General features: G+C 39.7%; 1 protein-coding gene across 5 annotated transcripts; it reads left to right on the top strand.

Moving 5' to 3' along the window:
• The first annotated feature begins 538 nt into the window (after positions 1-538).
• On the top strand, positions 539-26,869 carry SLFN11 (schlafen family member 11). 5 transcript variants are annotated; one of them, XM_077970799.1, is made up of 7 exons: positions 539-664; positions 6,807-6,964; positions 7,462-7,578; positions 10,695-11,761; positions 14,139-14,267; positions 23,388-24,111; positions 24,309-26,869. In XM_077970799.1, the coding sequence occupies exons 4-7, from the start codon at positions 10,714-10,716 to the stop codon at positions 25,078-25,080; spliced, it is 2,673 nt and encodes an 890-aa protein (XP_077826925.1). In that variant the 5' UTR covers positions 539-664; positions 6,807-6,964; positions 7,462-7,578; positions 10,695-10,713; the 3' UTR covers positions 25,081-26,869. The 5 variants fall into 5 exon arrangements, with proteins under 5 accessions (XP_077826925.1, XP_028692037.2, XP_077826926.1 ...); XM_028836205.2 differs by lacking the exon at positions 539-664 and adding an exon at positions 6,405-6,534; XM_028836204.2 differs by lacking the exon at positions 7,462-7,578 and having other exon boundaries at positions 551-664.

The raw sequence follows: 26,869 nt of genomic DNA, 5'->3' as shown, positions 1-26,869 counted from the left end.
CCTGCCGCATTTGGCAAGGGAACAGAAGCGGAGGCCCGAAACAGAAGCGGAGGCCCAAATTTTTGCCCAGGTCTCCAAGACCCACTTTCTGGGGCGTTGGGGAGAGAAGCTCAGCTTGGGTGTCTGGGCAATTCGAGCGGGTTGGAAGGGGAAAGCTCTAGCGAGAGCTCAGGTGGACTCTCCGAGGGGTACCTGGAAGGTGGGACCGCAGGCACCGGGATAGAAGAGGGTGCGAGGAAGGAACCCGCCTACCCCGTTGGAAGCGCAGGAGCAGACGGCTGCGAGGGCCTGGGAAGCTCTTCTCTTTCTTCATAATGTTTATTCTTTGTTTTAGTGTAATCCAGATAGATGAATAGACAGATGTTAGGGAGGGAGGGTTGGATGGAGGGAGCGAGGAGACGGAGGAAGGGTGGCAAGAAGGGGGAGGAAAAAAATCCCCAAATTTCCCGAAACTAAGACACGTGGTAACAACCAGGAAGTTGGGAGCTTCCAGAAAATCAAACGCTGCAAAGAGTTCGCGGGCTTAGTAGACCCGCCCATTGGCGCGTGCATCCTCTGCGTGGGACGTACACAGGATGGCGCCAACCCGCTGGTATATAAGGACCCGACCTGGACGCTTCCAGGGAAACGCGAAGGTGGTTTCGGACGCGCTGGAGCTTGAGAGGTCAGAGAGGGTCCCGGCCCCTAGCCTGGGACTCCGGAGTTCCGTTTCTACCCGTGCTTCAGGGTCTAGTCCAGCTGAATCCCCGTCGGGCTGTAACTCGAATGCCAGGTTCGAGAAGAGAGCAGCACCCGTCCCATCTCACCCCAGCCAGGGTGTGGGGTGTTGGGGGTGTGGGGGGCGGGGGCTGGAGGGGTGCGGAGGGTCTGGGGGTGAAGTGGAGTGGGGGTATCTGTGCTTTTCTCCCCTGCCTCGGGGCCCAGCTAGTTTGCTCAGCAGGTTGCCTGAAAAGCGGGCTATGAAGGACTGGGAGGCGGGGCGGGGGTGGATAATGGCTGCGGAAGGCATTGGGGGCCGGGCGGGCCTGACCTGTGCACCTGCTCCCGCTAGAAGTTGGAAGAGCCCCTGGCCAGCGAGCAGCGGTTTCTGGGGGGCGCGGAGCAGGAACCGAAGCCTGGGAGGTCACAGGGTCAAGTGCACCTTGGTGGCTCCCAGGGCTGCAGGTCTCAGGCTTCAGAGTTCTTGGTATTGTAGACTTGAGAAACTAGTTCTACAGGTTTCGTGTGACCGACCAACCACTCTATTTTCCTTAATATAGAAACTTACAGCAGAATTAGAATTGCCATTACCCTGCGGGGAGGTTTATAATCTAGAGAGGGGAGAAATGAGAAAAATGTCTCCCTGTGGACAAGATCTGTAGAATACACGTGCTACCCGAGAAGGACAAAGAGCTCTATGTTTTAGTTTTCCAAGAGGGCACGTCTGTCGCAGCCCACTTTCCTTTCTTTTCTTTTTTTTTTAAATTAATTTTTAATTTCTGTGGGTACATAGTAGATCTATATGTTTATGGGTTACATGAGATATTTTAATACAGGCATGTCATGTTTAATAATCACATCAGGGTAAATGGGGGTATCCATCACCTCAAGCATGTGTCCTTTGTGTTACCAACAATCCAATTATGCTCTTTAGTTTTTTATCTTATTTTATTTTTGTAGGTACATAGTTGATGTATATATTTATGGGGTACATGAGGTGTTTTGATACAGACATGCAATGTGAAATAAGCACACCATGGAGAATGGGGTATCCATCCCCTCAAGCATTTATCCTTTGAGTTGCAAACGATGCAGTTACACTCTTTAAGTTATTTTAAAACATACGATCAAGTTATTATTGACTGTAATAACTGTTGTGCTATCAAACAGTAGGTCTTATTCATTCTTTCTTTCTTTTTTTTTTTTTTTTTTCGAGACAGAGTCTAGCTCTGTCACCCAGGCTGGAGTGCAGTGGTGCGATCTTGGCGCACTGCAAGCTCAGTCTCCCGGGTTCAGGCCATTCTCCTGCCTCAGCCTCCCGAGTAGCTGGGACTACAGGCGCCCACCACCACGCCCGGCTAAGTTTTTGTGTTTTTTAGTAGAGACGGGGTTTTACCGTGTTAGCCAGGATGGTCTCGATCTCCTGATCTCGTGATCCGCCCGCCTTGGCCTCCCAAAGTGCTGGGATTACAGGCGTGAGCCACCACGCTCGGCCATTCTTTCTAATTTTTTTGTACCCATTAACGCTCCCCACCTCATCCCTTCCCCTCTACCACCCTTCCTCAGGTAGTCATCCTTCTGCTCTTAGAATAAAATTGTTTTGATTTTTAGATGCCACAAATAAGTGAGAACATGCGATGTTTGTCTTTCTGTGCCTGGCTTATTGCATTTAACCTAATGATTTCCAGTTCCATTCGTGTAGTTGCAAATGATTGGATCTCATTCTTTTCTATGGCTGAATAGTACTCCACTATGTATATGCACATCATTTTCTTGATCCATTCATCTGGTGATGGATGCTTAGGGTGCTTCCAAATCTTAGCTATTGTAAACAGTGCTGCAAGAAACATAGGAGTGCAGATGTCTCTTGGATATATGATTTCCTTTCTTTTGGGTCAATACTTATGAGTAGAATTGCTGAATTTTGTGCTAACTCTTTTTTTAGTTTTCTGAGGAACCTCCAAACTGTTATCCATAATAGTTGTACTAATTTACACTCCCACCAACACTGTATGAGTGTTCCCTTTTCTTCACATCCTTGCCAACATTTGTTATTGCCTGTCTTTTGGATAAAAACCATTTTAACTTGGATGAGATGATACCTCATTGTAGTTTGGATTTGCATTTTTCTGATGATCAGTGATGTTGAGCACCTTTTCACGTGCCTGTTTGACATTTGTCTTCTTTTGAGAAATGTCTATTCAAATCTTTTGCCCATTTTTCAACAGGATTATAGCATTTTTCCTATAGAGTTGTTGGAGCTCCTGTTATATTCAGGTTATTACTCCCTTGTTGGATGTGTAGTTTGCAAATATTTCCTCCCATTTTGTGGGTTGTCTTTTCACTTTGTTGATTGTGTTCTTTGCTGTGCAGAAGCTTTTTAACTTGATGTGATCCCATTTGTCCATTTTTGTCCATTTTTGTTTTGGTTGCCTATGCTTATGGGGTATTGCTTAATGAATTTTTGCCCAGATCAATGTCCTGGAGATCTTCCCCAATGTTTACTTGTAGTAGTTTCACAGTGTGAGGTCTTAGATTTAAGTCTTTAACCCATTTTGATTTGATTTTTGTATGTGACAAGAGTTAGGAGTCTAGTTTCATTCTTCTGCAGATAGATACCCAGTTTTCCCAGTGCCATTTATTGAAGAGAATGTCTTTTCCCCACTGTATGTTCTTGGCACCTTTGTGAAAAATGAGTTCACTGTAGGTGTGTGTATTTGTGTCTGAGTTCTCTACTCTGTTCCATCGGTCTGTGTGTCTGTTTTTATGTCAGTATCATGCCATTTTGGTTACTACAGTTCTGTAGTATAATTTGAAGTCAGGTAATGTGATTCCTCCAGTTTTGTTCTTTTTGCTTAGGATAGCTTTTGCTATTATAGGTCTTTTGTGGTTCTATATAAATTTTAGTATTGTTTTTTCTGTTTCTGTGAAGAATGTCATTGGTATTTTAATAGAGATTGCAGTGAATCTGTAGATTGCTTTGAGAAGCATGGATATTTTAACAATATTGATTCTTCCAGTCCATGAACATGGACTACCTTTCCATATTTTGGCTCTTCAATTTCTTTCATCATGATTTCACAGTTTTTATTGTAGAAATCTTTAATTTATTTGGTTAATTCCTAGGTATTTAATTTTATTTGTGGCTATTGTAAGTGGGATTACTTTTTTTATTTCTTTTTCAGATCGTTCACTGTTGGCATATAGAGATGCTATTGATTTTTGTAAGTTGATTTTGTATCCTGCAACTTTACTGAATTTATCAGTTCTAATAGTTATCTGGTGTAGTCTTTAGGTTTCTTCCAAATATAAGATCATATCATTTGCAAACAGGGATAATTTGACTTCTTCCTTTCCAATTTAGATGCCCTTTATTTCTTTCTCTTGTCTAAGTGCTCTAGCTAGGATTTCTATGTTGAATAACAATGGTGAAAGTGAGGATCCTTATAGTGTTCCAGATCTTAGAAGAAAGGCTTTCAGTGTTTCCCCATTCAGTATGCTACTAGCTGTAGGTCTGTCGTATGTGGATTTTATTATGTTGTGGTATGTTCCTTCTATACCCAGTTTTTTGAGGGATTTTCCATGAAGGGGTAATGAGTTTTATTAAGTGCTTTTTCAGCATCAGTTGAAATCATATGGCTTTTGTCCTTCATTCTGTTGATATGATGTATCACATTGACTGATTTGCATATGTTGAACCATCCTTGCATCCCTGGAATAAATAGCGCTTAGTCATGATAAATGATCTTTTAAATGTATTGTTGAATTCAGTTTGCTAGTATTTTGCTGTAGTGTTTTTTTCTTTGATATGTCTTTGGTTTTGGTATCAGTAATACTGGCCTCATAGAATGAGTTTGGAAGTCTTCCCTCCTTCTCTATTTTTTGAATAGTTTGATAAGGTTGGTATTAGTTCTTCTTTAAATGTATGGTAGAATTCAGTGGTGAAGCCATCGGGTCCCAGGCTTTTCTTTGCTGGAAACTTTTTATTATGGCTTTATTCTCATTACTTCTTATTGGTTTGTTCAGGTTTTGGATTTCTTCATGGTTCAATCTTGGTAGGTTGTATGTGTCTAAGAATTTATTTTCTCTAGATTTTACAATTTATTGGCATACAGTTGCTCATAGTAGCCACTAATGATCCTTTGAATTTCTGCAGTATCAGTTGTATTGTCTCCTTTTTCATTTCTGATTTGGTTTATTTGGGTGTTCACCTTATTTTCTCAGGTAACCTGGGTAAAGGTTTGTCAATTTTGTTTGTCTTTTCAAACAATAAACAGGTAGTGAAGCCAGCCAAGCTGTGTTCTTTTCTTCAGAGTGGCAAGTTCCCTCAGGACCTAGGTGAGTTCACGGATGCTATCCAGGAGTCAGGAACTGGAGTAAGAAAACCTTAGAAATCTACCTGGTGTTCCATTCTACTGTGGCTGAGATGGCCCTCAAATCGTGAGACACAGTTCTTCCCACTCTTCCCTCCTTTTTCCACAGGCAGAGGAGATTACCCTGTGGCCATCATGACCATGGGTCCACAGGGAGTACTGTTAGCTATTGCTGATATTCACTTAAAGCCCAAGGGCTCTTTAGTCAGCTTGTGGTGAATGCTACCAGGTCTGGGACTCACTCTTCAGGACAGTGGACTACCCTCTGACCCAGGGCAGGTCCAGAAATGCTGTCCAAGAGCCTACTTGGTGCTCTACCCCTGTGGCTAAGCTGGTATCTACAGTGCAAGACAAAGTCCCCTTTACTTTTCCCTCTGCTTTTCTCAAGCAAAGGTGTCTCTGCCTGTATGTGCCACAGCTGGGATTGTGCTGAGTCTCACCTGAAGCCAGCAGATTCTCACCCAAGACCCACGGCATATTACCTGGGTATCATTGCTGATTACCCAGGGACCAAGGGCTCTTTAGTCAGCAGGTGATAGATCCTGCCAGGACTGGGTCCTTCCCTTTAAGGCAGCAGTTTCCCTTCTGGCTCAGAGTGTGTCTAGAAGTGTACAGGAGATAGGGTCTGGAATGGGTGTCTCATGACCCTGACCAGTGTCCTATCCTACTGTGCCTGAGCTGACATCCAAGATGCAAGACAGAAGTCCTATTTAGTCTTCTCTCTTCTCTTCTCTCCTCAAGTGGAAGGAAGTGATCTTTTTGGAGCTGAGAGCTGCACTATCTGGGGTTGGGAGAGGTGTGGTGCAAGCACTCTCTTAGTTGCCGCAGCTGGTATCTCAGTAGGTTGTGTGCCCTCCAAGCCTACTGGCTCTGAGCTCAGCTCAGCACTAGGACTTGCCTAGGAGTTTCAGTCCTTATGGCCTAGAATGCCTTTCAAGTTTATTTAGAGCACCATAGCACTTCAGCTACAGTGGCGAGGCTTGCTGGAACTCAGGTTTCAATTGCTGGGATGGACAATTTCGATCTCACTAGGGCTGGTCCAAATTCTGCCTTCATGGGCAGGTATAAGCTGGATTCAGCCTGGTTTTGCTTTTCACTGTAACAGGGCAGCACTGAGTTCAATGCAAAGTCTTAAAATCGCTGTGCCCTCCCTTCCCAAGCACACAGATTTCTCTGCACCACGTGGTCACTGTAGGAGAAGGGGGATGGTGGGTGGAGCCTTCTATTACACAACCTTGTTCTGCCCTCCCATTTCCCTTTCTGTTCAGTTTCTATCTGAGGCTAGCCAATCCCCTGTGATCTAGGGGAGATGGGTGGGAGGATGGAAGGAAAGGGGAAGTAAAACAAAAAATAAGAACCATCCAGAAGCATACAGAAAATTGGGCACCACTAGACAATTTGACATTGCAAAGTTTTCCCAGGCTAATTCCTCACCTTTTAGGGAGTTTGCTGAGCAAATTAGGTAAGCCTTCCTGGCAGGGGAGAAATGCACAGATGCTACCCACTCAGCCCCCTGCTTGGGGGTGGTTGTCCCCGCGTGTTCATGTCAGACTGACTGTTCCATCAGGGGTCCTACAGGACCCCTGGGGCATGGGGAGAAATGAGGACAGCTAATAAATGGAAATCATACGGCTAATAAATGGAAACCGTACAGCTAATAAATGGTGGAACTGGGATTTGAACCTAGGAAATCTGAGTCTTAATCCTTGAACTCTGCTACCTCTGTCTACGTAGGTTTCTGTATACAGAGCCTTCAGGACTGCTTTTGGTGGAAAGAGAGCATGTGGTGCTAATTCACTGTGTTGGTGGGAACACTGGCTGCGCTGAAAGGTTTGAGAAAGTTATCCTGTAAACCGACTAGAATCAGGTGCTTTTGTTTCTGAAGTGCTTTGGTAAGTGTCCTGAGTTTCTTTTCTGAATTCTTAATTTCTTATTAACTTAGTTTAATTTTATTTAGGATTTCAAATTTGTATGGGACAATATCTCTACCTTACAAAGAATGTGCAAGTGATGCTGATTATAATTCCTTTAATCCTAAGGAAAGAGCTAGGGATAGAGCTCCCTAAGCCTTTTTTGCCTGCAAAAGAATCTGAGCAGATGGTGGGGTTGCTGTTTAAATACAGTTGCCAGTGAAAAACTATCAGCATCTATTGGCTTTGACAATAAAGTTTATGGGGCAGAGAAAGTATTTAACTATGAAATCCCTATATATCAAAAGGAGTATTTTACAAATAACTTGATAAAAATGTTTCAATGGTCTTGGAATGCAGAATGGAATTTTGAGAAATATAAATTTGTAGGCAAGGGTTTAAAGTAGGTAAGAATGTGGATGTGCCAGCCTTCCTTTTTTTTTTTTTTTTTTTTTTTTTTTTTTTTTTTTTTGAGACAGATTCTTACTTTGACTCCCAGGCTGGAGTACAGTGGCACGATCTTGGTTCACCACAATCTCATCTCGAGGGCTCAGGTGATTCTACCACCTCAGCCTCCTGAGTAGCTGGGACCACAGGTGAGCACCACCACACCTGGCTAATTTTTGTATTTTTTGAGGAGACAGGATTTCACCATGATGCCCAGACTGGTCTCAAACTCCTAGGCTCAAGTGATCTGCCTGCCTCAGCCTCCCAAAGTGCTGGGATTATAGGCGTGAGCCACCGAACCTGGCCCAGCCTTCACTTTTATCTAACAAATTTCTTCTAAATGTCTTCATACCTCAGTCATCTCATTCCTTCTGTCACCTGCGTCAACATCCACCTTATCTGTTCAGAGTTACTAGCACCCACTCAGACTTGTAATTTCAAGTCTTTAGTGTAGGATGGATTTTTGTAGGAAGGGAAAATAAGGCTGTGATAGTCTGCTTCTACATATTGTATATATCCTTGATGACTTCAAAATAGGTTATGAATATACTGATTGCTTTAAGTTTTATTTTATTTTAATAATTTTCCAACAATGATGCAAGGTATTTGTTGATTATATTTAAAATATTTATTAAAAAAATTTTCAAATAATGATGTGAAGTATTTGTTGATTGTACTGGTTTTTTACAATTTCATTTTAAATAATAATTTTAAAATAATGATATCAGTTATTTGTTGATTATATTGATCTTTTTGAACAATTCTTAATCTTGATTATTCGTAATTTTTATTTCAAAGTTCACTCTCCTTCTTTTTTATTTCCCTTATTGAGACCTACAATCCATTCACCTTTTTACTTTGTTCCTATCAATGAGATCCCTGCCACCCTCACTCCCTGACCTATTTGTCTTAGAATGTGTAGTCCAGATTTCAGTTACTTCCGTGATAAAATCCTACCCTTCCCCCGACTACCGTTTTAATTCGAAAGAGGATGACTTTTAAAAAATGTTGTAATAACTCAGAATTCCAGAAATGCAAAGAGAAGAAAACAACAAAAATTTATGTCCCACTCACCTCTGAGATGTATTTAGTACAGGTGCTTTTTCTTCTGAACTTATAGCATTGTATGTACAGCTAAAGGTTTCTTAATTCTCTAATCTCATTCTTTTCCATACTTATTTGTAACCTCTGTAAAAAAAAAAGTGCATTTTTATTCACGATGTTTTTCTCCTTTTACGAAACATAAACATATTTATTATGGTTTTTAAAATATTTTAATCTAAATGCTATTCTATTGTGTGTTATCTTCTGCAAACCTGCTTTTAAAATTTATCATGCTTTGTGAGTTTATCTATATTTATGCTTGAAGATATGATTTACTTATTTTGTCTGCTGTATTAATCTTTCATTGTAAGTTGTTTGTTTCCCATGTCAAATATCTATCTTGTTCTTTATAATGTCTGTTTCAAACTGTCTCTGTTCTGTTATTAAAATGTTTTTGTCAGCTGGGCATTGTGGCTCACGCCTATAATCCCTAGCACTTTGGGAGGCCAAGGCAGGGGTATTGCTTGAGCCGGAGTTTGAGACCCACCTGGGCAACATGGGGAGACCCCCATCTCTACAAAAAAAAAATTTTTTTTAAGAATTAGCTGGGTATAGTTGCTGTGCGCCTGTAGTCCCAGCTACTCGGGAGGCTGAGGTGAGAGCATTGCTTGAGCCCCAGAGTTTGAGGCTGCAGTAAGCTGTGACTGCACTCCAGCCTGGATGACAGAGTGAGACCCCATCTCACACACACAAAATGTTTTTGTCTTGTTTTTATACCAAGTGCCTCTGTCTCAGGGAGTCACTTTATTTTCTACCTCAAAGAGAAAAGTGAAGCTATCAGAAGGGGACTCTTTCAGCTTCCTCCCACCAAAGCGATACGCCTACCTTTCGCCCATGCCAATTATCTCCGTTTCTCCTCCTCCTGACCTTCTTCTGCATCCTGGATCACCTTCCTTCCTTACCTCCCTTTTCAGGGCCTTCACTGTCTCAATCATCCTAACTTCCTTCTATCTCTTTAAATTTTCACTTCCCTACTAGCTTCTTCCCATCTAAATATGTTTAGACCTTTCCCATCTTAATAAAATTCTTTAGCTTCTTCTTTTCCTCCAGCTACATTTCTTTTTACCTCTCTCCTTTATAGCTTCATATAGTGAACAAGTTGTATATATGTGGTGATACTATTTCCTAACCTCGCATTCATTCTTTGACTCATTGTGAAATGGACAGTTAATATAGATTCCTTTACTAAACACCTGTGAACCAAAGCATAGTGTTAAATCCTTTTTGAGAATTATTCTCAATTAATCCTCATAATAACAGGCATATTAAGGTGGATGCACCATGTTTTATAGGTAAGAAAACAGAGTTAGAAAGATTAAATATCTAGGTTAATGTTACAATACGTTTAATGACAAGTGGAATTCAAGCCATCTCCATTAACTCTAGTCTCTAAGACCTTAGCCTGTGATTTATTGCCTCCTGGTGCCCACTGCCCAGGTGTCTGAACAGCATTTTTCAAAGTCACCAATAACCTTAATTTTACTAAACCTAATAACATGTTCGAGTCATCACCTAGCTGTACCTGTCAGCAGTATTAGACACCTTGGCTCTGTCACGCCCCACCTTTGCAGCCTCCGTTTTTCATTATATCATAGATCTGAGACCTCTGCGCAGGTGATTTTGTTTTGGGCTTCCTTAATACCATATACCCTTGGTTTTTCTCCTACCTCTGGTTTTTCACAGTCAGTCCTTTCTACAGTCTCCTTTTCAATGTTGTCTTCTTTTACTCATTCCCTAAAGTCAATGTTCACTGGAACATCAACAATCTAAACTGAGATAGTCTCATTCCATTGTACACATGCCCTTCATGTGATCCACCGCTTCCATTCTTCAATGCTGATAACTTCACCCGGCCAATTCAAAGGCATCCTTCAGGTCTTGATTAAATGTCACCTTTGCCTTGGAAGTCTTGTTGAACCATCGTCTCCAGATTCGTTTAGATACCCCTTTAGTGTATTTTTCTTCTCATAACTCATATAATACATGATGTTAAATGCTAATTTCATTAGCACCCTTCCTTGCCAACCATTCTCCTCCTAAAGAGAAAGAATTGCTCCTGTTTTGCTTGCTAGTTTATTGCCTTCTCTCAGCACATATTAGACAGAAAATAATATATTAATAAATGAATTGCATGCATGTAACAATTCATGTCTTCTAATAGTTTCAGCTGTGAGTTCAACATGGAGGCAAATCAGTGCTCCCTGGTGGTGGAACCATCTTACCCAGACCTGGTCATCAATGTAGGAGAAGTGACCCTTGGAGAAGAAAACAGAAACAATCTGCAGAAAGTTCAGAGAGACCAAGAGAAGGAGAGAGTTTTACGGGCTGCATGTGCTTTATTAAACTCAGGAGGAGGAGTGATTCGGATGGCCAAGAAGGATGAGCATCTCGTGGACATGGGGCTGGATTTAGAAATGTCTTTGAGAGACCTTATTCAGTCTTCAGATTTGCAGGCTTTCTTTGAGACCAAGCAACAAGGAAGGTGTTTTTACATTTTTGTTAAATCTTGGAGCAGTGGCCTTTTATCTGAAGATGGCTCTGTCAAGCCCCGCCTTTGCAGCCTCTGTTCTTCATTACGCCGTAGATCTCAGACATCTATACTTCTCATGAACTCAAGAGAGGCATTCTGTTTCCTGAAGAAAAAGAAAAATGCAAAAATCTTGGAAGAAGGACCTTTTCACAAAGTTCACAAGGGTATACACCAAGAGCTCCGTAACTCAGATCCTGCTGACCCAATTTTCCAAAAAGACTATCTCGAATATGGTGAAATCCTACCTTTTCCTGAGTCTCAATCAGTAGAGTTTAAACAGTTCTCTACAAAACGCATCCAAGAATATGTAAAAAAGATAATTCCAGAATACGTCCCTGCATTTGCAAACACTGATGGAGGCTATCTTTTTATTGGAGTGGATGATAAGAGTAAGAAAGTTCTGGGATGTGCAAAAAAAAATGTTAACCCTGACTCTTTGAGAAGTGAAATAGTAAAAACAATACACAAACTACCTTGTGTTCATTTTTGCAAAGCCCAGTGCCAGATAACCTTCACACTCAAAATTGTGGATGTGTTAGCTAAGGGAGAGCTACATGGTTATGCTTGTATGATCAGAGTAGAGCCATTTTGCTGTGCAGTGTTCTCTGAAGCTCCCAATTCATGGATAGTGGAGGACAAGTACGTCTGCAGCTTGACAACTGAGAAATGGGTAGGCATGATGACAGACACAGACCCAGGTAAGAGGGAGAAAGCTCCTCCCTCCCTGTCCTTTCTACATCCTTGGGACCTCCCATATTAAATTTTCCTTTGCTGCCTATGACTTTGAATATCTTACATCCACCAAACACTTTATTTTGAATCCCCAAGTATCCTACTTTTCATACATGAGAAAATTTTGTTGGGTGATTAGAAACCTAACTCACATGTCTATAAGTGGTGATTTTCTACATTCGTAACTGAACAGAAAATTATTTGAGAATGGCCACCCTTGCAGTGGTGTACTGGAATGGCTCTTACTGGCTTTAGAATCAATTATTAAATTTTCAGGAATTTTTGAGGTAGTTGTTAAACACAGTTATTACTAAAAATTAGGTTTTATATTCTTGCACCTAAATAAATTGTATCAGAAACAAATGTAATAAATTCAAACTCACCACTTCCTAATTATTTGCTACATTTTACCATTATCTTTGCTTGAGAGATAATTTACATCTATTGTATCTTTGTGTTGGTAATACTATAAAATGGAGTGCTACTGTGCATTGCTTTCCAACGCTGTATTTAGTGATAATCCATCAGGAGCTTGAAATTGTCTGTGGTGGGAAGATTTATAACACCGAAACTGGCAGTTGGCTATGAACGAGGGATCTCTTCTCAACTAGATCTGTTTATCAAACCATCACCAGCATAGTACTACTTTCTGGGGTTGCTTGTTTGAAGTATTAAAAGTCCTTTGGGCTGGGCTCGGTGCTCACGCCTCTAATCCCAGCATTTTGGGAGGCCGAGGTGGGTGGATCACCTGAGCAGGAGTTCAAGACCAACATGGCGAAAGCCTGTCTCTACTGAAAACAGAAAAGTTAGTCAAACGTGGTGGTGCGTGCCTGTGGTCCCAGCTACTTGGGAGGCTGAAGCAGGAGAATTGCTTGAACCTGGGAGGAGGAGGTTGCAGTGAGCCGAGATTGTGCCACTGCACTGCACTCTAGGTGATAGAGGGAGACTCTGTCTAAAAAAAAAAAATCCCTTTAGATTGAAGTTTGCTATCACTTCATAATAGTACCCTGCCTAAATTAAGATGTAGTTTATCTCTTGATCCTTGAGGACATTGTTGATTTTGTAGCTCAGGAAAATTTGAAAGCAGCTCAGAGCCAAGTGTGGTGACTGACGCTTATAATTCCAGCACTTTGGGAGGCCGAGGTGGGAGGATCACTTGAGCCCCAGAGTTTGAGGCTGCAGTGAGCCATGATTACACCAATGCACCCCAGCGTGGGTGAGAGTGAGACCCTGTCTCAAAACCAAAAGAACAGAAAGTATTTCAGGGTGAGGAGGGTCATGGGGATAGAGGTGTATTCAAGGTTTGTCCTCAGCACCCTTTCATATTGTTCTGTGTCTCTGTTTATCCTGTTGATATTTTGCCTTTTCTTCCACTCATCACCATGTACCCATTATGCTCTATGCCAGCAGCTATAATCTGCTCTACCCCTCTGCTCCTAACAGTTTGAAATATTTCTTGCCTTGCATCACTACTGCTTCCCAAACATATTTCTGTATATACCCCATCATGCTATAATTTGGCAGGCTGGTGGGCTATCTCAGTGTCTCTGGAACACCTGAGAACACCCTAAGCCTGTAGAAATACAGAGAGAACATAAAAACTGGGACACAGTCTTCTGAGTAAAGTGGATGTGTACTTGGAAAGGAGATGTTATAAAGCCGATTCCAATCTCCAAAGCACATGAAAAAGTTAATGCACTCTATAACGTCCTTTGATTTCACACAGTGTCTCATTTTAACATCAGGAATAAGCATAGGTGTCAGAATGTCGCCCAGGCTGGAGTGCAGTGGCACGATCATAGTCCACTGCAGCCTTGAACTCCTGGGCTCAAGTGGTCCTCTCACTTCAGTCTCTTGAGTAGCTGAGACTACAGGCATGAGCTACTGTGCCCAAGCTCTAAGCTATTTTTTAAGTGTGAGTAACGGTGATTGCAAATCAGTGATGAGATGATATTTAACAGGGATGAGAGTTGGGTTCAGGAGAGGTGGTAACGGTTGGAGAGGGGATGTAAAATAAGATACATGCACAGACAGCAGTACTAAAAGAATGTGCTAGGTATCATAAGAGGTGTGCAAACAAAATGCTGTCCTGATACAGAGAACGAAGAATTATACTGAATGGAAAAATACATTTAAACTTCCAAATAATGGCTTTTCAGGGTGGGTTTTGGCAACCTTGATATGCAATAAAGGCACTTATCTAGACAGAGTGAGTGGAGAGTTATTTTGATATTATCTCTCAAGTCACACTATTTAGAAAGTCACACATTCCACCTACTGATAAGGCCTCTTTCAGTATGAAGAGATTAACATGTCAGAATAATGTGAATTTTCTTTCTTAAGATCTTCTACAGTTGTCTGAAGATTTTGAATGTCAGCTGAGTCTATCTAGTGGGCCTCCCCTTAGCAGACCGGTGTACTCCAAGAAAGGCCTTCAACATAAAAAGGAACTCCAGCAACTTTTATTTTCAGGTAATTATGGTTTGTCTTCTCAACACCAGCCAGTTTCTATGTCAGGATAAAGGGAGATTAAACTGTTTTATTTGTTTTGTAAAGTCCTGAAAGTGCTCTGCAAACCCATAGATAAGACGTGATGATGTTACAATCTTCTTGGTGATAAGTGGTTTAGAAATGAACCCTCACTGACCCCAGTGGCTAAGGCAGTACCACACATAGAATCCAGGAACATTATTTCCCTTAAAGATTATTTGTTCTTGTAGTTCCCAACTCTGGCTGATCATCAGTGTTTCTGGTCATTTTTAAAAGGACACATATCTGAGTTCCTCCTCCACTCATAACAAGTTGGAATACCTGGGAAGAGTGGCTTGCAATATGCACTTTTCTCAAACTACCCTCATGATTTTATGCTAATCTAGATTGGAAAACTTTTATCTAGTCAAACTAGTTATACACTGCACCAGAGAGCAGCCAAAAAACTGCCTACCCTTGCCAGATTTTCCAGAGGAGTGGTGGTTGTAAATATGAGAAAAGAATATAAATCTAGGTCAAGATGGAAAACAAAACATTTAAAATGGAGATGGATTATGCATTTCTTCCCATGTTTTGGGTTTAGGACAATCATGTAGCAGCACAAACACAATAATTCAGGACCAAGGTCAATGCCTTTTCTCTACTCTTATCCCTTGCTCCCATGATAGGCTTTGCTTAGGAATCCATTGCTGTCTCCTTTGTAGAATCCCAGAGAGGGAAAACCACTTGCTTAAATCTGTGCAGTAAGTCAGTGGTTTATCTGGCACTATAATTGATACATAAGTGTCCTATATATGTGTAAATATCTGTCAAGGATCATTAAATTAATAGATAATGACTGCTCCCATTACAATTTCATTTTTTCCCTTATCCAAGGTCCTTGCATTCATTTACATATCAAACTTATATTTTAGAAACTGTCCACAATAAACAATGTAATCTAAGAGTAAACCTATTAAGCACTGCTAATCATTTTTTAAGCTCAATAGATTCATTTTAGTAGAGCTTATTACCATGGAATAAATTATAACTAAGACAAAATAATAAGCTATATGCCCATAGAGGAGCAGCCTATTATTCTGGTATTTAAAAAATCAATTTTCTAAAACTTCTACCAAACTTTTGAAGAATAGGCATATTTTAGACTATTTGCATTGTTCTAGATTCATAGAAAAATAACAAAAATTCCCAAGTCATTGTTTTTTGAGACAGGGTCTTGCTCTGTCACCCAGGTTGAAGTGCAGTGGTGTGATCATAGCTCACTGCAACCTTAAACTCCTGAGCTCAAGTGATCCTCTAACCTCAGTCTCTTGAGAAGCTGAGACTATAGGCATGAGTTATGGTGCCCAACCCTAAGCTATTTTTTAAGTGTGAGAAATAGTAATTATAAAACTTGTTAAAGATAGAAAAAAAAGAAAAAGGAAAACTCAGACTAATCTTACTTATTAATGAGGATGCAAAGACAGAATTCCAGAAATACAAGGATGTATCAGCATTTGGAGAGTTAATGTAATTCATCATTTCTATGTATCTATGCAGATAAATTATATATTTGTCTTCTAATACATCAAAAAGGCATTTGTAAAGCTCAACACATGTTGTTTTTTTAAAGGTCCTCAACAAAACAGTAACCTATAAATAGTGCTTTAATATTATATTTATATTTACATATATATATGTATATATATCCACCAAGAACATCATGTTAATTGGGAGAGATTATAGGCATTCTATTAAATTCAGGAACAAAACAGCCACTTGCATATTACAAGTACAATGTCATATTAATTGACCAATACAGTTAGATAAGAGAAAGAAATTAGAGGGATTAAATGGAAGAAGATAGGACTATATATCTGGAGAACTCATGAGAATCAAATGAAAAGCTACTGTAAACAGTAAAAGAATTCAGAATGAATATAAGTACTTATATTAGTATTATAAGAAACAACTATAAAAACTAATATGCAGAATTCAGTATCTTTAATATAACGTATAATGAAAGAAAACACCCAATTTCCAATAACAACAAAAAGGTAAAATATCTGCAATAAACCTATCTAAAGCAAAAGTTAAATTAATATTGAAGGACACAGAAGCATAAGTGAATCAGGGAATGTTATGTACTTTGAAGGAAGAATCATCATCACAAAGTTGTCAATTCTGAAATTATTTTATATATCAATTTTAAAAGAGATTATTTAAATCTAAACATAAAAACTAAATTAGCAAGAACAGGTGGAAAATTAAAACCTGAAAAACAAGAGAGGCTATCTATAAATAACATATATTATTTATAGATATATAAATACATATAATATATAATTATATAACTATAATATATAGATATAAAAATATATTATATATCTATATATTATGTAAATAAGTATACATTTTTATTTTATTATTTCATATTTATATGTTATATACTTATATTATTTATGTATAATATATATTATTTATATATATTTAAATATATAGTATATATATATAAATAATAAAAAGAGTTGTATTGGCATGTAATTAGTATATATATATAAGTAATAAAAAGAGTTGTATTGGCATGTAATTAGACCAAAGTTATGGAATGTAGGATCTGGAAATACACAGAAACATAAATTAAAATTTAGTTTATCATGAAACTGGCCTTGCAAATAAGTAGAGAAAAACAGAAATGTTCATAAATATATAGGGTAGCTTGGTGGCAATTAACTTTTTAAAAGACGAATTCATACTTTACTTCATATACTAATATAAACTCCAAATGGATCAAGAATTTAAAACAAAAAGCCAGAAAAGTTCTAGAAGAAAACATAGGCAAACATCTTTATAATTTTTGCGTTAGACTTAAAAATATCAAGATTCAAAATCTGTGAACCATAAAAGACTGATATATATCACTGCATACAAATAAGTATTGTGCATGGCTAAAGCCACTAAGAACAAAGTCAAGTGACCATGACCAAGTAGAAAAAATATTTGCAACCCATATCACAACCAAAGGGCCAGTGTCTCTAATATATAAAGAGCTTCCAGAAGTTGATAAGGACACACACACACACAGACACACACACACACACACAAACAGAAAAATCAACAAAGATAGTCCAGAGAAAATAAAATTCATACAGCTCTGAAACATTTGAAAAGATGCTAAATATTAATCAAAATAAGAGACATGTAAATTAAAAGGAGATATTATTTCCATCTACTAGATTGTTAAAAAATGAAAAAACCTGACATTATCTCTTATTTGCTAGATTGTGGGGAAACACACCTTCTTGTACATTGCTAGTGGGAGTCCATATTCGTACAACTCCATTGGAGGACAATTTGGCAATATATTAATATATTGGAATCACAAATGTATTTAACTTTTGGGATTTTATTTTGTGTGTGTGTGTGTGTGTGTGTGTATGCTACATATGCTTGCATACATACCAGACATACAAGGTTACTCGCTGTAGTGTTAACATAATAGCAAAAGATTGGGGGGAAAACTAAAGGGCCCATCAATAGGGACTGGTCAAGCAACATATGGTACATCCATATCTGTGTTAGATAGCTGTAAGAAAAGAATAAGAAATTGTGCATTGATACAGAAAGATCTCCACAATACATTGCTAAGTGAAGAAAAGTAGTTGCTGAGTGGTTTGCTACCTGTTGGGAAAGAAAGGGCAGAATATTTGTTTGTATTTGCATAAAGCAATTTCGGAAGAGTAGGCAAGAAACTTAAAAGTGTCTGTGATAAGGGAGAAGGGTGAGATTGGGAAGGCAGGAAATTAAGAAAATGGGAGTAGGAGTGTTTGGGTATTTGGTATAGGAATATATTAACCAAAGTTTTTTTTTTAAATGACATTTTTCACTTTTGGAACATTGTTATTGTTATTAGATTTTGAACATTAATAGTGGTAAACAAATTATGTTTAGTTTTACAAATAGATTCCAGATATTAAGAATAAAGATGTTCTGGTTTTTTGAAAAGATCAACAAAATTGATAGGCCACTAGCAAGACTAATAAAAAAGAAAAGAGAGATCAAATAGACGCAATGAAAAATCATAAAGGGGATATCACCACTGACCCCAGAGAAATACAAACTACCATCAGAGAATACTGTAAACATCTCTATGCAAATAAACTAGAAAACCTAGAAGAAATGGATAATTTCCTGGACACTTACACTCTCCCAAGACTAAACCAGGAAGAAATTGAATCCCTGAATAGACCAATAGTAGGCTCTGAAATTGAGGCAACAATTAATAGCCTACCAACCAAAAAAAGTCCAGGACCAGACGGATTCACAGCCGAATTCTACCAGAGGTACAAGGAAGAGCTGGTACCATTCCTTCTGAAACTATTCCAATCAATAGAAAAAGAGGGAATCCTCCCTAACTCATTTTATGAGACCAACATCATCCTGATACCAAAGCCTGGCAGAGACAAAACAAAAAAAGAATTTTAGACCAATATCCCTGATGAACATCGATGCAAAAATCCTCAATAAAATACTGGCAAACCGAATCCAGCAGCACATCAAAAAGCTTACCCACCATGATCAAGTGGGCTTCATCCCTGGGATGCAAGGCTGGTTCAACATACGCAAATTAATAAACATAATCCAGCCTATAAACAGAAGCAAAGACAAAACCCACATGATTATCTCAATAGATGCAGAAGAGGCCTTTGATAAAATTCAACAGCCCTTCATGCTAAAAACTCTCAATAAATTCGGTATTGATGGAATGTATCTCAAAATAATAAGAGCTATTTATGACAAACCCACAGCCAATATCATACTGAATGGGCAAAAACTGGAAAAATTCCCTTTGAAAACTGGCATAAGACAGGGATGCCCTCTCTCACCACTCCTATTCAACATAGTGTTGGAAGTTCTGGCTAGGGCAATCAGGCAAGAGAAAGAAATCAAGGGTACTCAGTTAGGAAAAGAAGAAGTCAAATTGTCACTGTTTGCAGATGACATGATCGTATATTTAGAAAACCCCATTGTCTCAGCCCAAAATCTCCTTAAGCTGATAAGCAACTTCAGCAAAGTCTCAGGATACAAAATTAATGTGCAAAAATCACAAGCATTCTTATACACTAGTAACAGACAAACAGAGAGCCAAATAATGAATGAACTCCCTTTCACAATAGCCTCAAAGAGAATAAAATACCTAGGAATCCAACTTACAAGGGATGTAAAGGACCTCTTCAAGGAGAACTACAAACCACTGCTCAGTGAAATAAAAGGGGACACAAACAAATGGAAGAACATACCATGCTCATGGATAGGAAGAATCAATATGGTGAAAATGGCCATACTGCCCAAAGTAATTTATAGATTCAATGCCATCCCCATTAAGCTACCAATGACTTTCTTCACAGAAATGGAAAAAACTGCTTTAAAGTTCATATGGAACCAAAAAAGAACCCGCATTGCCAAGACAATCCTAAGCCAAAAGAACAAAGCTGGAGGCATCATGCTACCTGACTTCAAACTATACTACAAAGCTACAGTAACCAAAACAACATGGTACTGGTACCAAAACAGCATGGTACTGGTACCAAAACAGAGATATAGACCAATGGAACAGAACAGAGCCCTCAGAAATAATACCACGCATCTACAGCCATCTGATCTTTGACAAACCTGACAAAAACAAGAAGAAATGGGGAAAGGATTCCCTATTTAATAAGTGGTGCTGGGAAAATTGGCTAGCCATAAGTAGAAAGCTGAAACTGGATCCTTTCCTTACTCCTTATATGAAAATTAATTCAAGATGGATTAGAGACTTAAATGTTAGACCTAAAACCATAAAAACCCTAGAAGAAAACCTAGGTAATACCATTCAGGACATAGGCATGGGCAAGGACTTCACATCTAAAACACCAAAAGCAACGGCAGCAAAAGCCAAAATTGACAAATGGGATCTAATTAAACTAAAGAGCTTCTGCACAGCAAAAGAAACTACCATCAAAGTGAACAGGCAACCTACAGAATGGGAGAAAATTTTTCCAATCTACTCATCTGACAAAGGGCTAATATCCAGAACCTACAAAGAACTCAAACAAATTTACAAGAAAAAGCAAATAACTCCATCAAAAAGTGGGCAAAGTATATGAGCAGACACTTCTCAAAAGAAGACATTCATACAGCCAACAGACACATGAAAAAATGCTCTTCATCACTCGCCATCAGAGAAATGCAAATCAAAACCACAATGAGATACCGCCTCACACCAGTTAGAATGGCAATCATTAAAAAATCAGGAAACGACAGGTGCTGGAGAGGATGTGGAGAAATAGGAACACTTTTACACTGTTGTTGGGACTGTAAACTAGTTCAACCATTGTGGAAAACAGTGTGGTGATTCCTCAAGGATCTAGAACTAGAAATACCATTTGACCCAGCCATCTCATTACTGGGTATATACCCAAAAGATTATAAATCACGCTGCTATAAAGACACATGCACACGTATGTTTATTGCAGCACTATTCACAATAGCAAAGACTTGGAATCAACCCAAATGTCCATCAGTGACAGACTGGATTAAGAAAATGTGGCACAATACACCATGGAATACTATGCAGTCATAAAAAATGATGAGTTTGTGTCCTTTGTAGGGACATGGATGCAGCTGGAAACCATCATTCTCAGCAAACTATTGCAAGAACAGAAAACCAAACACCGCATGTTCTCACTCATAGGTGGGAATTGAACAATGAGATCACTTGGACACAGGAAGGGGAACATCACACACCGGGGCCTATTGTGGGGAGGGGACAAGTGGGAGGGATAGTATTAGGATATATACCTAATGTAAATGACAAGTTAATGGGTACAGCACACTAACATGGCACACGTATACATATGTAACAAACCTGCACGTTGTGCACATATACCCTAGAACTTAAAGTATAATAATAAAAAAATTAAAAAAACAATAAAGATGTTCTTAGCACATTAATTAGCAGCATTGATTGACAATAAATTAGGTTCGGATTCAATGCTGTCAGTGCTTCTCTTGGAAGAAATGCAATGATTGTCTCAAATAGAAATTTTGTCTGTAATGGGGTTACTGGCACTAAAGATATTCAGGGCCTGGTGTAGCAGATCAGAATCAGCCAGCCCCAGTGTTCTTCCTCTTGGTGTCCTAAACCTTTAGGCTCCCTCACCTGATTGATTTCTTATGGTTTGAGAACAACTGCCCTGGACCCTTAACTGTTGTTTCTAAAGATTTCCTAGATCCATGGTTGAAATTAGTTCCCAGAATGGATACGAGGTGGGAGCTCCAAGGACAGAAGGATGAATATGGGAGTTCTGGGGAGGATGAGGAGTTTATCAAGTGATCAAGGTGGAAGAAGACATCAGAGTTTCAGAGCAAACCTGTGCAAAGGCACAGAGTCCTCAAATCACATGGAGAGTGATGACTACTCTGGTGAACCTGGAATGGTGGCATTAATTGAACATCTAGTCTGGTCCCTATCATTACTGTTATGTGGAATATCAAAGAAATGAAAGAGACACTTCTGATCTTCCCATAATTTCCTTCAGAAGCATGTTCCATTATACAATTAAAGAAAAAGAAGACCTATGCAATAATGAGGTAAATAAATATCAAGTGTTTTAGTGACTTTTACCATTTATCAGGCAGGAGTAGTCTGTGACTTGCCGGGCAGGGCAAAAACAGTAGAGGATCTGATGTCCAAGAGACTTGGGTTCAGACTCTGGCCCTGCCTTTTCCTAGTGGTGTGATGTTGGGCAAGTCACTTGATCTCTTTTATTTTTTATTTTTTGAGACACTATCTTGCTCTGTCGCCCGGGATGGAGTGCAGTGGTATAGTCATAGCTCACTGCAGCCTTAAATTCCCTGGCTCAAGCAATCCTCCTACCTCAGCCTCCTGAGTAGCTGCACCCAGCTCTCACTTGACCTCTTTGAGTCCTTATCTACTCATATGAAGATGGGAATAAATATATATTCCTTGGAAAATTTGTGAGGACCAGAGATATGTGCAAATTCCCTGGTACAATCAACAAATGGTGTATTTTCTTATTTTACATTTCTTTGGTTTCCAAAGCTTCATTTTAAACATATGCTCAGTTATCCTATTTTATCCATTCTAAGATGTGTGTTTCCCCCTATATTTTAACATCTCTAAAATCTGGATGTGTCTCATGATAGATGCCATCTCCTACTCACTGTCATCCAGGTTGCAGGCATAATCAAGTTGTATGAGCACCTGGTACGAAAGAGAAAGCACCAGCAACAATGAACAATAAACAATTACCAATAAAATCTGGGTAATTTCATTTGAAATTACCACTGCAAATCTTGATTTGGGTTTGTACTCTAACACTACCACAACAGGACAATAGTTATCTTCCCCCCAACTTTGGAACCCATGATCATTGAAATAAGTTCATAATCCTCCAATGCAAGTATATTCTCATGTCACAGAATTATTTCTTGTTTGTGTGTGACAAAGGGAAGACTTTTGTGATAGTGGGGAGCCATATGTTGATCTTTAAGTGATGCAAGAATTCTGCTTCAGGAGAGATAGCTTTAAGGATCTTCTAGGCCAGGACTGCAGGAAATTCGCTGCCAATAAAGGCTTTAATATGACTCCCTCTGCCCCGCAAATATGGAGTTAATGAATACCTTCTTCCTGGGGCCGGGGGAGGGGCTCCTGCTACTCCCAGCAATGGGGCATTTTGAGATTCAGGTACCTCGAAAGTAGAAAGGGGAGGAAGAGAACCAACATTTCTCAAGCAGCTACAATGAACCAAACATTTTATGTTATTTCATTTATTCCTCCTCATAGGAAATGTGCTATTCTTAGTTCTGTTTTACAGATGAGACAGCAAAGTCTTAGGTTAAGGAATTTCCCAAGGTTGTAACTTTTAAAAAACACATGGATTTAGATGAAGTATACCAGGTATTCCAAGCGTTCTTTTCCTTTATAATTAATATTTATAAAATAATATTTGAAACTTTCATAAGTAATAATCCAGTTAATCAATTAGTTAATTATAATTAGTCATCATAATCAATAGGGTTATTTCTCTTCCCTTAATTTATCATTCTTTTCACATACAGTCCCACCAGGACATTTGCGATATACTCCGGAGTCCCTCTGGAGGGACCTGACCTCAGAGCACGAAGGACTACAGGAGTTAATAAACAAGCAAATGCAACCTTTCTCCCAGGGAATTGTGATCCTCTCTAGAAGCTGGGCTGTGGACCTGAACTTGCAGGAGAAGCCAGGAGTCATCTGTGATGCTCTGCTGATAGCACAGAACAGCACCCCCATTCTCTACACTGTTCTCAGGGAGCAGGATGCAGAGGGCCAGGACTACTGCACTCGCACCGCCTTTACTTTGAAGCAGAACCTGGTGAACGTGGGGGGCTACACCGGGAAGGTGTGTGTCAGGGCCAAGGTCCTCTGCCTGAGTCCTGAGAACAGTGCAGAGGCCTTGGAGGCTGCAGTGTCTCCGATGGATTACCCCACGTCCTATAGACTTGCAGGCACCCAGCACATGGAAGCCCTGCTGCAGTCCCTCGTGATTGTCTTGCTCGGCTTCAGGTCTCTCTTGAGTGACCAGCTCGGCTGTGAGGTTTTAAATCTGCTCACAGCCCAGCAGTATGAGATATTCTCCAGAAGCCTCCGCAAGAACAGAGAATTGTTTGTCCACGGCTTACCTGGCTCAGGGAAGACCATCATGGCCATGAAGATCATGGAGAAGATCAGGAATGTGTTTCACTGTGAGGAAAAGAGAATTCTTTACATTTGTGAAAACCAGCCTCTGAGGAACTTTATCAGGTAAGCAGTTGGATCTTCCGTCTCTAAGTATTATTTAATCTGGGTTTAATTTTTTCTGCTAAGTCACCTTCCTTCTTGAGAATTGAGTGGTAAAATCATCTGTGATAACATACTGTGCTCAGAGGAACATGATACATTCATTTTCTCCCCTTGCTTTTTTTGGATAAAACTTGAGTGTGTTCTTTTAATTTTTACAGTGATAAAAATATCTGCCAAGCAGAGACCCGGAAAACTTTCATAAAAGGAAAGTTTGGACACATTCAACACATCGTCATTGACGAAGCTCAGAATTTCCGTTCTGAGGATGGGGACTGGTATGGGAAGGCAAAAACCATCACTCGGAGAGCAAAGGATGGCCCAGGAATTCTCTGGATCTTTCTGGACTACTTTCAGACCAGCCACTTGAATTGCAGTGGCCTCCCCCTTCTCTCAGACCAGTATCCAAGAGAAGAGCTCACCAGAATAGTTCGCAATGCAGATCCAATAGCCAAGTACTTACAAAAAGAAATGCAAGTAATTAGAAATAATCCTTCATTTAACATCCCCCCTGGTTCCCTTGAGGTACTTCTTGAAGCTGAATGGTCCCAGGGTGTTCAGGGAACCTTACAAATTAAGAAACACTTGACTGTGGAGCAAATAGTGACCTTTGTGGCAGACACCTGCAGGTTCTTCTTTGAAAGGGGCTATTCTCCAAAGGATGTTGCTGTGCTTGTCAGCACTGCAAAAGAAGTGGAACGCTATAAGTATGAGCTCTTGAAAGCAATGAGGAAGAAAAGGGTTGTGCAGCTCAGAGATGCATGTGATATGTTGGGTGATCACATTGTTTTGGACAGTGTCCGGCGATTCTCAGGCCTGGAAAGGAACATAGTGTTTGGGATCCATCCAAGGACAACTGACCCAGCTATCTTACCCAATATTCTGATCTGTCTGGCTTCCAGGGCAAAACAACACCTATATATTTTTCTGTAGGGTGGCCATTAGGAAGAACTCCAACCCAAAATGCTCTGTAAATGTCTATGGGTGACGGTCTGCTGATGGTAGAAACCTTTCTTTTTAGTTTACAAGTCAGAGATTTGGACAGAGCTGACACAAAGAGTTTGGAGCTCCCCCATTTCTGGCTCTCCTTTCAGGGTTCCTCACCCAACTCTTTTCGGCAGTGGTGGTTGCCCCCGTTCTGACCCCTGACTTTTTCAGCCAGAAAGATGGTGGCTTTCTAAAGGAACTTTAGCTGCCCTGCACAACACAGATCTGTGTCTTGCACTTTGGGTAAAAGCCATAAAAATAAGAAACTCAGTGTGTGGCCTTTCTTTCTTCCAAGGCTGGGCTTCTTTTTTTAAGTCCCTTCATGTAGTTTGTTGTTTTTAAAAATTTGTCCAGAATTGTTTTCTGCAGAAGCCTGGTCTGTTAGGAGCTTACAGGCCATAGCAGAAGCAATTGTTCCTGAATTCTTCACATTCATCTTTGCTGTATCCATTTAGTGCTTGGGAGAGTCCGAAGATAATTCAGTCACTGTCAGATTAATAATTTTGTCAGAACAAAGAACACCGTTGTGAATATTTAATCCTTTAAAATTGTGATCTTCAGAGCTTGTTCTCAGAATGGCGCAGACGAAGCCTTAATTGTGATAGTGAACATTAATGGTCACTTTAAAGAGAAATTATAGGCCAAAATGAAATGAACAGAAACCTGTTTGCCCTGGCTTTCAGTGGAAGATAATATTAGAGACCAAAATCTGGTTCTGAAGGTGTGTATCAGCCCTAACGTGAACCGAACTTGGGAAAGATTGTCTTTAAAAACCAATGAGCTTATGTTTTTAACTTCTCAGTTTAGTTCTATGCATTGCTCTGTAACACACCTAGTGAAGTTTTATGTCATTCTTGAACTATGATTTTTTTTTCCATTTACTTTCATGGTTTGGTGGGCCATTGTTATGGACTGAATGTTTGCATCCCACCCTTCATCCCCAAATTCCCATATTGAAGCCCCAACCTATAGTGTGGAGCTGGGGCTGTTAAAAAAGTAACGAAGGTTACATGAAGTGATGGTGGGGCTGTGATCTGCTAAGGTTGGTGTCTTTATAGGAGGAGACCCCAGAGAGCTTGTTCCCTCCCTCCTTGTGCATGCAAACAAGAGGGCATGGGAGTACACAGAGAGATGGCAGCCACCTACAAGCCAAGAGGAGAACCCTCACAATGAAACTCTTGCTGCTGGCACCTCTGTCTTGGACTTCCAGCCTCCAGACTGTGAGAAACAAATTTCTGTTGTTTCAGCTGCTCAGTCTCTGCTGTTTTGTTATTGCAGCCCGAGAACACAGCTGTATGATTATTTGTCAAACAGAAAACACTGATACTTAATAATACTAATGCAATTATTTATTTGCTTTTCAGTCTCTACAAAACATTCTAAAACACTAATCTAAATACTAACAATAAAAAATTTGCGTAACTAATGGAAATTAAGAAATCATATGCCCAACATTTCACTTATTAATAATCTTACTCTGCTGATTTCCCCCCAGATTGTGAGTTTTGAACTTCCCTGCCTTTCTCCTGTCTTTCTGTGTTAACTCATGGAATTCCAGTTATCTAGCCTTGAAATTGTAGGTTCTCCTAACTTAAGCAAAATCTGACAGATCAGCAAAGTAAGGAGAAAAATGCTGCTTCTTTCTTTCTGACTGCACTAAATCAGGTACAACTCAGCATTAAAAAGCTATCTTTGTAAATGTTGTTCCTAATAAATTAGTCTTATAAGATCCCTG

Source organism: Macaca mulatta, chromosome 16 (genome assembly GCF_049350105.2).
Source record: "Macaca mulatta isolate MMU2019108-1 chromosome 16, T2T-MMU8v2.0, whole genome shotgun sequence".
Lineage (NCBI taxonomy): Eukaryota > Metazoa > Chordata > Mammalia > Primates > Cercopithecidae > Macaca > Macaca mulatta.
Note: the sequence above shows the minus strand (reverse complement) of the source record. Positions and strands in the feature narration are given on the sequence as shown.